The sequence below is a fragment of the Euleptes europaea genome, chromosome 8 (genome assembly GCF_029931775.1).
Source record: "Euleptes europaea isolate rEulEur1 chromosome 8, rEulEur1.hap1, whole genome shotgun sequence".
Lineage (NCBI taxonomy): Eukaryota > Metazoa > Chordata > Lepidosauria > Squamata > Sphaerodactylidae > Euleptes > Euleptes europaea.
In genome coordinates this window covers 14,236,050-14,247,959 of record NC_079319.1, presented here as the reverse complement: position 1 = coordinate 14,247,959, position 11,910 = coordinate 14,236,050, and the positions used below count along the sequence as shown (strand labels likewise).

Here is an 11,910-nt window from a genome sequence, read left to right as displayed (position 1 = left end):
TTAACACCTCCATTTCTCAAGCTGTGATTTTTTTAAAAAAGGCGGACAGGCAAAAGATGCGTTGTTCAGTTCCTATTATATAGTGGCATCGATGACAGAAGCAAAAGCAGGCATCCTGGACAGGGACAGAAGAGAGGGAAAGGGAAGTTGCAAGAGACTAGGGGATGAATGCAAGAAACTGCCTTCTACTGAGTCAGGCTGCTGGTCTACCCAAGTCACTCTTGACTTCTCTGGCTGGCAGCAGCTCTCCAGGGTCTCAGGCGGAGGTCTTGAATCTTTTCACAGGACATGCCAGGGACTGAACCTGGGAGTATCTGCATGCCAAGCAGATGCTCTACCACTGAGCCACGGGTCTTCCACAATGACTGTAAGCAGTTATGCATGGTGACAAAAAGTGTTATCAAGACGTAGCCAACCCCGTAGGGCTTTCAGCGCAAGAGATGAACAGAGGAGGTCTGCCATCACCTACCTCGGCATAGTAACCCTGGACTTCCTCGGTGCTCTCCCATCCAAGTTCTAAAAAGGGCTGGCCCTGCTTAGCTTCCAAGATCTGACGAGATCAGGCTAACCTGGGACACGCAGGTCAGAGCAAGCAGCTATACATAAACAACTCATTTTGTGTAGCTGGAGTATTTAAGCAAGGTGAATTTTGAAGAGGAGGACCAAGATGTGTATGATTTAGTTGTCTGAGATTATCAGGGGTAACTAAGGATAGAGGGTGGAGCTCTCTGGAAAATCCAGAGGACTGCAGGTAACCAAAGAGCAGTGAGGATTACAAGCAAGGATACAGAAAATAAGTTAGTAAAGATGGGGCAGAGTACGGCCACAGGAAGTACTAAAGGTCAAGAAAATAGTGTTGCATTGGTTGAAGAAGGCACTGCAATTTGAGGAGGGGGTGTCTCAAAGTAGGAGCAATAGGAGATGCGAACTTTCTTAGCAGCAGAGTTGCGGTCAGAGATGAGGGAATGGAGGCAGGATAAGGGAGGGCCAAGGAGGAGGAGCCTGCAGTAGTCAAGACAAGAGATGTCAGAGCACAGCCCAGGGTTTTAACTGCGTAGCCATAAAATTAGCAAGAGTACCCACCACTCTGAGTTCAGGCCCACTTTCAACTACACCCTTTTGTTTGCTTTTGCCAAATCTCCTCTGAGACTCCAGCTCATTACGACCACCATATTCTTGGGGACAGACGACGGACCATAACGTACATCACTCAGTAACCCAAAAAACCGACGGGCACTCTGAAAAACAAAATTATAATTCCGTTTTTACATAGGCTTGCCTTCTTTACACTGCTACAGCCTACCTCAAGAGCACCCCCTAATCCCTAAAGTCCACAATAACTGATATTTATGTACACTTTGTAAAGAGGGTTGGATTTTGACAGGGAATACAGCAAAATACAAACCCTTGGCCCAGTGAACTGTGTTGTGCATGTAGGCAATTTCTCTCTCTCTCTGACTTACCTCCAACACAGGGTCATGAGGGCCTAACTTCACGCATGCCACCCTTAGATGTGAATGACAAATTTAAATGATGCTATCTCTCTCCCTCTAGCCTGTTGGTTCAAGAAGCCCCGGCCATAAAAACACCCCACCGCCCAACACGTAAGCTCCTCCCTCCCGAACAGCCATCGAAGAACAACAACTGGCTCTATGTGCAAGAGAGAAAAGGCAGCTTCTTTCCCAGCCTGTGGCAGCGAGCATGTTTAGCGCCCACATTGCAAAGTAGGTTTTTGCAAAGCGCTATCAAATGGTCAAGGCACGGCACACATCTTGGCAGAACTCCTGTCCAGTCCGGCACCTCTCTATCCGGCTCAGGGCCCAGGCTCTGGGTACCACCCTGTCGACAGTGTCCAATCTCCCTCTGAAGCACCATAACCGGAGAACACGGCATGCGCCCATGCAAACAATAGGGGAAGGGGGCAGAGAGCCTGGGCCAGAAGCGAAGCGCAGAAATCGCCCCCGCCCCCTTCCACATCCCAAAATATATATATATATTTTGCAGAGATTTCTTTGACACATTTGGCCAAGACTTTCCTCATCTGCACGCATGGATTTTTTAGGGTGGTGGCGGTCCGCCCTTCTTTCCTCTCTTACAGGCGAAACTCCCTTTTTCTTTTCCAGTTTCCTACAAACAGCACAAAGGGGTGGGAGAGGGGAGGGAAAAGGGGTGTCGTCCCCCCCCCACAGCCCCTTCTCACCCCACCACTCCAGAAGTCAACTTAGAAGCTCTGAGGAAGGCGGAGAGGAAACATCCGAGCCTTTTCTCCTAGTCCTCAGCGTCAGGAACAACGGCTTTGCAGAGGGGAGGACGCTTTTGCAAACCACACCAGGGAGGGAGGCAGGGAAAGGGGGGGAATACACAGCCCAAAAGCTTGCAGCCCAAACCTTCAGACCCTGCCGTCCCTCAAGCGTTAAGGACTATACAAAACCCCTACCTTGCAGTTTTTGCTGGCTGCCTTTTTTCCTGCCTCCTCTTCAGTGCAAGGCCGCCATCTTGCATTTTTACCCAAAAAAAAAAAATCGACTGCACTTTTGGGAGGGGGGAGGGAAGGAGGGTGATGCTGGGCGAACTTTGAACTTTTGCACACAAAAAAGAAAAAAAAAGGAAGAAGCAGAAGCAGCCCAGCCGCCCCTCCGGGGTCCCCTTTCTGCGCCCCGCTAGAGACCTGGAGGGGCCTCAGGCCCCCCCTCCATCCCCATGTGTCATTTTTTGGGAGAAGGAGCCCGGGGAGGGAGGGGAGCGCGCGGCAGCCAATTGCACGGGCGGCATGCACGCGCGCGCCCCGGGCAGAGAAAGAAGCAGGAAGGCGCCGCGGGGGCGGGGCCAAAGGCAGCCCTGGAAAGAGCCCAGGCGGCTCCCCCCTCCTCCCCTCCCCTCCCCAGAGCGTGAGAAACTAGGGAGTGGGTGGGGTCAGCCCCCCCCCCGCTGCAGCAAGCCGGCCCAGGAGAAAGCCGCCCTCTGATTGGCCGCGGGGAGCTTTCCCACTCGCCATGGGGAATTGGAGCCACGAGGGGGGGCGGCGTGGGGAGGGACGACAAGGGGGGGGGGAAGCAGTTGGTGGACGTCGCATGCAAATACTGGGTGGTACTCTAGGAGGGAAAGGGAAAGTGAGGAGGGGGGAGGAGTTAAACATCAGTACAGCCCCCCCCCCCGTAAAGTTTCTTCAGAAAACCGAGGAGGGTGGGCGCTTTCGCACATGCCAAATAATAAAAATAATTATTTTTTTTAAAAAAGTGCATTATTTTCCATGATTCAGCAAAATTAAACATCTCAACAATATATTCAGTTGTAACTACTTATAACAAAAAAAACCCTCATTGCTATTACTGAGAATGTTATCTATAGTATTCAATGCTATCTATAGTATTCAATGCCAAATAATGCACTTTCAATACACTTTAACGATCGTTTGCTAGTGGATTTTGCCAGTTCGCACAGTAAAATCCAGCTTCAAAGTGCCTTGAAAGTGGATTACTCGGCAAGTGTGAAAGTGCCTATCCTCTCCAGGATCAGAGGAGCATGCCTATTATATTAGGTGCTGTGGAACACAGGCAGGACAATGCTGCTGCCGTCGTCTTGTTTGGGGGCTTCCTGGAGGCACCCAGTTGGCCACTGTGTGAACAGGCTGCTGGACTTGATGGGCCTTGGTCTGATCCAGCATGGCCTTTCTTATGTTATGAAGCTGGAACACACATGAAGCTGCCTTATACTGAATCAGACCCCTGGTCCATCAAGGTCGGTATTGTCTGCTCAGACTGGCAGCGGCTCTCCGGGGTCTCAGGCAGGTCTTTCACATCACCTACTTGCCTAGTCCCTTTAACTGGGGATGCCGGGGATTGGAAAGATGAATGCATTGCCATGAGCCAATGCTCTTTGCATTCGGCAAGCATCGGAGTTAGTCGTCTCTGGCTCAGCAGTATATTTATTTCTGCTTGCTTAATTTATAGCCCACCTTTCTCCCCGTTGGGGACACAGGATGCCTTACATAATCCCAGTGTCTGGTTGAAAGTTGCTTAGCAGGAGTCTCAAATCACCACTTTTAATAATCTGGAGTTAATTTCTTTGCTTGGAGAGAAGTTGGATGACCACACTAAAACCACATTCCACCAAACAGGATGTTGGAAATGAAACAGTGGCTTCTTAATTACTGCCCATAGCGCAGGCTAGCGATCAGAATTTTTTTCTGTAAACAAAACTCTAGGTACGATTTCTTAAACTTTGGCTTTAGCTCAATGTCATTTTGTAGCTCAATTAGTTCTTCTTCCACTACCCTTACTTCCTCTGTATATGAAAATGGATTTAACTCCCGGACTGGAATTTCCATTGAACAAAGATCTTCAAATTGCTTCATGCAGCATATCCAATTAGCAAAAAAACATAAAAAATAAAAAATTGCAGATCTTGTAGCCCACTTTTATCTTATTTGCTACATATTTACAAATTTTTATAAAATTCATTCACCCATAGAATAAAGCTTGACTGGGAATGTGTTTCTATGTCTGAAAATACAAAAACTATTGATGGATACTGGGTAATAGTTTGCAATAGTTTCTCACCTATTGGCTTTCAACCACATTTTTCAAGCAGATAATTTGAAATATTCCCAGTTTTTCTGTCACATTGTCCACGTATAAGGGCTGCTTCTTCATGAGATGATATGCAGCCAGGTAGCATACATACTTAAATATCTGCCATTTACAATAAAATACCTTTATTGGCATCTTCAAATATCTGACATTTAACATTGTTGTTTCTCCTTTGTCACATTACTTCACTGCTTCTGTTTTGGAAATTAAAACCACCATTTTGGTGCTAAGCCATGTCCCTGCCTGATACACTGAAAGGGTTTGAGGTAATGCAAAGATAAGGAAGAATGGGGCTGTGCCTAATGCAATCAATTTTCTGGAAAGAAAACACCCAAGACAGTTTCTTACCCAGCCATCAGGACCCACGCATCAGTGCTGGACTCTGCTGGACTGGAGTCTCAGAAACTATGCCAATACAGTGTTTAATGTTCAACCAGTTACCCATCCATGTTTTAATGTGTAAAAATATAAAGAAAACACACCTGCCCAATGAATTATGTCAAGAGTATATAAATTTATTTTGTTCATTAACATATATTATGCAATATTTAGAGCATTAACAGTCATATTGACATTGGAATTAGTGCAGCGATAAAAACAGATGATGATGAAAGCTTGAGAAACTAGAATACCACAAAGAACGCTGTCAGAAAGCATGTGAGATGTTAAGATACCAACTGGCTTCTTAAAAATAGATATTTCAACATATATACATGATTTGACTGAAGAAAACAGTACAGAATGATAAATTAGCATGCACTTCAATTGTAAAAACACACACAAACAAGCTGTACAGGGATCGCCAGGCACACAGTCTTGACCATTCAGCATCTTTTAAGCTTGTATCTTGACCAATTTGTCACAAACCGCAGCTTCTGAAGCCAGTCTGATTAGAATCAAGATTACAGGACGCTGGAAGAGTCTTGAATTAATCGTCGAGAACACTTTAAATCAGAAGACTTCGTTAAAGGAGTTAATTGAAGACTGTAATTTCTCTTTCCATTTCCTGAAAACGGGGGGGAAAAAGAATGCTCACAAATGACAAAAGTAGAATCAAGCAGTGGGCAAAATTCCTGCTCACACTGCAGCGCCCGCACAAGCAGAAATGCAAGAAAAAGGTTGTGGTAGTAACTTGAGCCAAGTCAAACTTATTGTATCCCCACTTGAGTGCCTGCTTATGCAATCTCTTGTGCAACCAATTTCTGGCCACTGTATCGTATAGGGAGGAAAGTGCTAGGTCTGTTAGAACAAGACTGTGAACAAATGGAGCTGCGCTAACTCAGTTTGTGTTTCCACTTGCACATCACTGGATCCAAGCCTGTATTTTCAATACAACAAGTTTGCTAAAATATTGTTGCTACTGAATTTTATACATTAAATATGGTAATGTTTGCAAATTTGTACTGTGGAATTTTAGCGGGCAGCATACCCTAATCTCTTGTGTGCATTTTCACTCAACTTGGTGGTGAAAAGTGCTGTCAAGTTTCAGCCAACTCATGGCGACCCTGTAGGGTTTTCAAGGCAGGAGATGTTCAGAGATGGTTTGCTATTGCCTGTCTCTGCACAGCAACCCTACACTTCATTGGTGGTCTCCCATCCAAATACTAACCAGGGCTGACCCTGTTCAGTTCCTGAGATGGCTAGACTGGGCCATCCAGGTAAAGGATCATTCAGTTTAGGGAGCCAAATTTGCAAGAAACTGGCTATGTAAGCATACTGTGAAAAGGTTAGCTAAAAGTCCACTGTAACAAAGCCTAGTAATACCAAAAGATATTACTAACTATCCAAAGTTACTGTTGATTCACCGAGAATGATCTGAGTTCTTGTTTAGTTATGTGAAGGTTTTAAGATGGCAACTGAGCATGGTTGCTATATTCAAGTGGGGCCTGCAGTCGTTCAGAAATCAAGCCACCAAAAATAGGCAGCAAGGCAAACCTCCAAACACAGAACCATGAGTTCAGAAACCTACATTCAATATGTAGAAAGGAAACCAGGCTGCATATTGCAAATGCCTGTAATAGACACAATTTGTTATGTTATCCTCCTTTGACTGTACTGCCAGTGGTGAGAGTTTGACCTGGGAGCAAGCTCTCCTTCAACTGCATGTGCACTAAATAAATGCAGACAACTTTTAAATTGATTAGCCTTGATTCTGTACTGAGTACAAAACAAGATCAAGTGCTATAACACTAACCTGAAACTTGGTTCACAACTAAACATTTGTACAACTTATGAAGTCTGATAGTCTCTAAAATATATATAAAGACACAAAATTAGCTTGTTTAAAACATCTCTGCCATGAAGGAAATTGGTATTCAGTGCTATTTTAAAATTGAGGGGAAACCACGACAATGCAAATCAAACTAAGTTCCCACATATAATATCCACAGAAGCTGATATATACAACCATGGCCTCTACTGCAAATGGCAATGTAGTAAGAAATATGTCAACGAATGTGCAATGTGTGCCGCTTAATTCCATCTTGCATTCTTAAAAAAAAGATTGTTAGGACAAAGAGCTACAACAGGGAAGTTAATGTCCCTTACTTGCATCTCGATACCCTCTATGAGGGACTAGCACTAATACAATAGAATGCATAAGTTTAAAAATTCAGAAGGGGATAGCTATGCACAAGTTATCATACCTGGATCAATTTGGTTTTATCATAGTCACTGCGATGTCGGTAAATACATTGACTGAGCAAGGCATACAGCTTTTCCAACTGAAACAGAGTGTGGCTTTTAGTTTTCTGAACAACGGTTTGCAATAATGCCTGGGAAAGGAAAAGAATAGTACAAGATGTTGTACAGAACACATTCATGACATAGACCACAATACAGAGGATAGACATATGGTGCACAAGAACACAGTTTCTCAGTTCCATCCCACCCCCATAAACTTTGAAATTTATACTGTAATTCGGGGCTTAGTGCAGGAACTAGAAGAAATTTTTTGGTATTTGTACATATATATTTCAGTTTTATTAAATGGCAAATAGTCTCTGCGTAGAACGGAACCTTAGATACTCACCGTGAGGGTTCCTTCTGCTCTGAGGTAAGGAGGGCATCTTGAATCTGAGTTTATTCCCACAGCTGCTCAGGGAGGACAGTAAACAACTTGTGCAACAAAGTGGCAAGGGAAAACAGATTATATACCTAAATTTTCCCTAAAATAGCTCTTCTTCCTTGTTACCTAATACTTTCCTATGTTATAACAAAGTTTTCCGCCTGTTCTTGTTAATGTTCTATAGGTGTTATATCCTTCCTGTCATCGATCTAGCTCCGGGAGTATTCAAACTGAGCTCTAGGGTTTCCTGTGCGAGAGACAGGAAATGATGAAGTTAGCCCTGCCTCCCTGAGCAGCCGGTGGGAATAACCCAGATTCAAGATGCCTTCCTCCTTACAGCAAGAAAGTTTATTGCACAACTTATACTTCAGGCAAGTTGCTTTTTGCCCATTGCAGTATTGCGCGCTGGCCTAGGAGTGTGTGTCCAAGGCATCAGAAGCCACATTTATTCTAAAATAAGGATTCTGTTTAGTTCATTTCATCAATTTCTTGTTAATTGAGCATTCAGAAGGAAAAGAAATAGTATACATACATTGAGCTTTTCATAGTCCACAATAAGCGGTGGTGTCTGCTCTGAAAGAATCTCCATTGCTTTCTCAACGCTGATGAGATGCTGTTGTTCCACCTGAGAGCGCCTAGCACGAGTCATGTGAAGCACACATACATCTACAGTGGAAAAGATGTAGTTATATTGAATGCTGGTACTACTGGAAGGCAACCTCTCTTCACAGCGGCAAAGACTGAGGAAGGAATGCTTCCCCCCTTTCCTGTCTTATGCCGGTTTTGGTGGGAACTGCTGGCTCTGAGCAGAAGAGGGAGAGCACCCTGCAGCTTAGAAAGCTCTAGGAAGCTCGACAACTCCTCTCCATAGTCGCCCTGCACAGTCCCATGAGGACACGCGGAAGCCACAACGATGAACTAATGAGCTGCATTTTTCAAGGAGGAAGGGAAACAAGCTTCCAACATTGAGATGTGAATGCTGAAAACTGTGTGGGGGGGTGCTTTTCTGCCCCCCCAAAGACTTCCCTCCAATTTTTCTAAAGGAAAACTGGGAAATTTGTGGAGTACTGGAAAAACCTCCCATGAAATATTTTCTCTTTTTAAGTGAGAAAGTCTGTATCTTAAAACGCATTTCCTTTTTTTGTTTTTGTTTAAATGTAAGTACCGTTGGCAGCAATTCGTATGCTATGATGTTTAATCAATATTTTCAATGTTACAAGGTTTAGCTTAATATCCAAACATGCCGGCAGTCCTACTTACTGCAACTCTATCACAGAGTTTCTGTCCAAATAATATTCTTTTAGTTCATAACAGAATTTGTTTTCTACTTTTATTTCCCCCTACATCTCAGATGGCAAACATTAAAGATACATGTGCTATGGTAGCACAGGGTGTAGCAGTTTGGCTTCAAAGTTTCCAGAAATTTTGTTAGTCTGCTAGGAGGGTTCCAAAAAAGCCTTTGCAGATTAGTAGTGATATAGCTTACTATATATTACTACTAATAATATATCTTCATTTTTGCCACCTGAGATTTAGGGGGGGGGGGGAAAGGTAGAGAACTGCTGTAGTAAAACAAAAGAAACTGTGCTACTTAGATGGAAACACATTCATAAGTCACAATCTGTAACTGATTCTTAATAGAAGAATTTTAGATACAAATGCTTCCTTTTGGGCTTTGATCTAGCTTCAGAGGATAAAAGATCAACCTTGCTTTACTTTTCTAGTAGATTCAGTACAACGAGTACTGCCAATTGTATGCATGCTTACTTGGAAATAACTCCAATTGAACAGTATTTACTCTCCAGAACATGGGGAATAGTACAGTGCACGTCTAAAGTTGCAATCCTATGCACAAAGGCATGCAACAGGTATGCTTTAAAAACCACAAATTCTAACACAAAATCCCAAACCAAATGTTAAAAGCACAGCCTTACCAGTCTAGGGCTCGTGAGGTGTAGTGGTTAGAGCATTGGACTAAGACCTAGAATGACAGGGTTCAAATTCCTCACTCAACCATGGAAGCCTGAGCTCATCACAATCTTTCAGCCTAACCTACCCTCACAAGGTTGGTGTGAAGATTAAGTGGGGGGGAATGATCAGAAAAGCCACTTTGGTCCCCCAGTCAGGGAGAAAAGTGGGATATAAATAAAAATAAAAAGCACCCTAAATCATGATTCACCCCAGCCACTGAATCCCATTCTAACGGAAAGGTTTAAAAAGTTATTTTTGGACAGGACAAATCTTTCAGCCCACATCTACAATTTTTCAGTGCAACTAAACCTGACAATCCGGATTTCACTGAATAGGATTTCTTGATCAGTCTTACAAGTATAGCCAGACAAGTACTTAAAGAACATACTATGGTTAGTTAGGAAGAATGCTTGAAAACAATAATGCAAAGCCATACAATGTTGTCACCAAGAGAATGTAGGAGACCGAGGAAGTGGAAAGGTTACATGTAATAAAATAAATGCTTTGTTGCCACTGGAGTTGAGACATGTTAACAGATGATTGATTATTCACTTACCATTAGTATCCTTGTCTGACAAATGTTCTCTTAGGTCTCCATTGTATCTTTTGCTCTTTTCTGAACATTCAGTATCTTTGTCGCCCTCCTCCGATTTAGACTTGGCAGTATCACCATCAGCCTGCTCATTCTCATTTTCTGCATCAGATTTATTTTCATAGCCGTTGGCTTGCTCCTCTGGAGATGCCATTTCAGATTCTTCCAGCGAAGTCTGAATTGTTTCGTTCTGTTCCATGCTGGAATCGTTATTTTCCAGACACTCCTCTCCATCACTGTCTGGTTCATCTTGATCTTCTCCCGGGGCTTTATTCTCTTTGTTGAAATGAGAAGTCTTCTTTCTCTTTGCTAGGTTACCCAGGCACCACCTGCTCTTTCTTCGGAGTTTTCTCTTGGATAGGGCTATGGAGGAAGGAGCGATAAACTCTAAAATATATACCGTATTTTCCGGCGTATAAGACGACTGGGCGTATAAGACGACCCCCAACTTTTCAAGCTAAAATATAGAGTTTGGGATATACTTGCCGTATAAGACTACCCTCTCCCATAATACTAGAAGGCGGGGACATCTACTCAAGCTGGAAGGGGAAGAGATTCAAAACAGAAGTTTTTTTTTTTACACACAACACACAGTTAAATGGTGGCCGGGTTCTGAGCCGAGAGCAAGGCGAGTGGGTAGAAGTGCCCGAAGAGAAACCGAGGCACGCTGGGAAGTGTAGTTCGCACTCTGCCCCGACCGGGTTCTGAGCCCAGAGCGAGGCGAGTGGGTAGAAGCGCCCGTAGAGAAACCGCCTCTAGCAGTCGCAGCCGGGCAGGTGATCACCCGTGCAAATCTCCTGCCCCAAAGAGTTTCTCTGACCCCATAGGGGAGGGGCCATGGCTCAATGGCAGAGCACCCGCTCAGCGAGCAGAAGGTCCCACCCCTATGGTGTCAGAGAAACTCTTTGCGGCAGGAGATTTGCACGGGTGATCATCCGCCCGGCTGCGACTGCTAGAGGCGGTTTCTCTACGGCAGGGGTGGGGAACCTTTTTTCTGCCAAGGGCCATTTGCATATTTATCACATCATTCGGGGGCCATACCAATGCCATACCGGTTGCAGATCTCCCAGCGGGGGGGTGGGGGGTCGGGTTGACACTAGGGAGGTTTTTGGGGAGAAAGAAAGAAAGAAAGAAAGAAAGAAAGAAAGAAAGAAAGAAAGAAAGAAAGAAAGAAAGAAAGAAAGAAAGAAAGAAAGAAAGAAAGAAAGAAAGAAAGAAAGAAAGAAAGAAAGAAAGAAAGAAAGAAAGAAAGAAAGAAAGGCCATTTATGCATGGGAGGTTTTGCCTTGGATTTGCTGCTCTCTAGATGCACATTTTTCCCATTTGAATTCTCAAAACTCTGCATGGGATTTATTGTTGAGTTTTGAGAATTCAGATCGGGAAAATGTGCATCTAGTCTATAGAGTGGCAAATCCAAGGCAAAACCTCCCATGCATAAATGGCAGAAGGAAGGAAGGAGGGAGGGAGGGAGAAAGAGAGGGAAAGAAAGAAAGAGAGAGAGAGAGAAAGAAAGAGAGAGAGAGAGAGAGAGATGGATGGGGGAGAAAGAAAAGGACAGAGAAAAAGAAAAGGACAGAGTGTGACAGACCAAGAAAGAGACAGAAAAAGAGGGAGAAAGGGAGAGAAAGGAGTGACAGAAAAAGGAAGAGAGAAAAGCCTTCACACACACACACACACATACCTGGCGGCGC

General features: G+C 44.1%; 1 protein-coding gene across 1 annotated transcript in view; it reads right to left on the bottom strand.

The window, feature by feature from the left end:
- Positions 1–5,555: 5,555 nt before the first annotated feature.
- Positions 5,556–11,910, bottom strand: part of ATAD2 (ATPase family AAA domain containing 2) — a 31,909-nt gene continuing 25,554 nt past the window's right edge. The window contains exons 25-28 of the mRNA XM_056854667.1: positions 10,184–10,582; positions 8,189–8,322; positions 7,235–7,363; positions 5,556–5,595 (exon numbers count right to left, since the gene is read on the bottom strand). Coding sequence (XP_056710645.1) covers positions 5,563–5,595; positions 7,235–7,363; positions 8,189–8,322; positions 10,184–10,582 — 695 coding nt within the window. The 3' untranslated portion in view covers positions 5,556–5,562. The remainder of the gene's footprint in view (positions 5,596–7,234; positions 7,364–8,188; positions 8,323–10,183; positions 10,583–11,910) is intronic.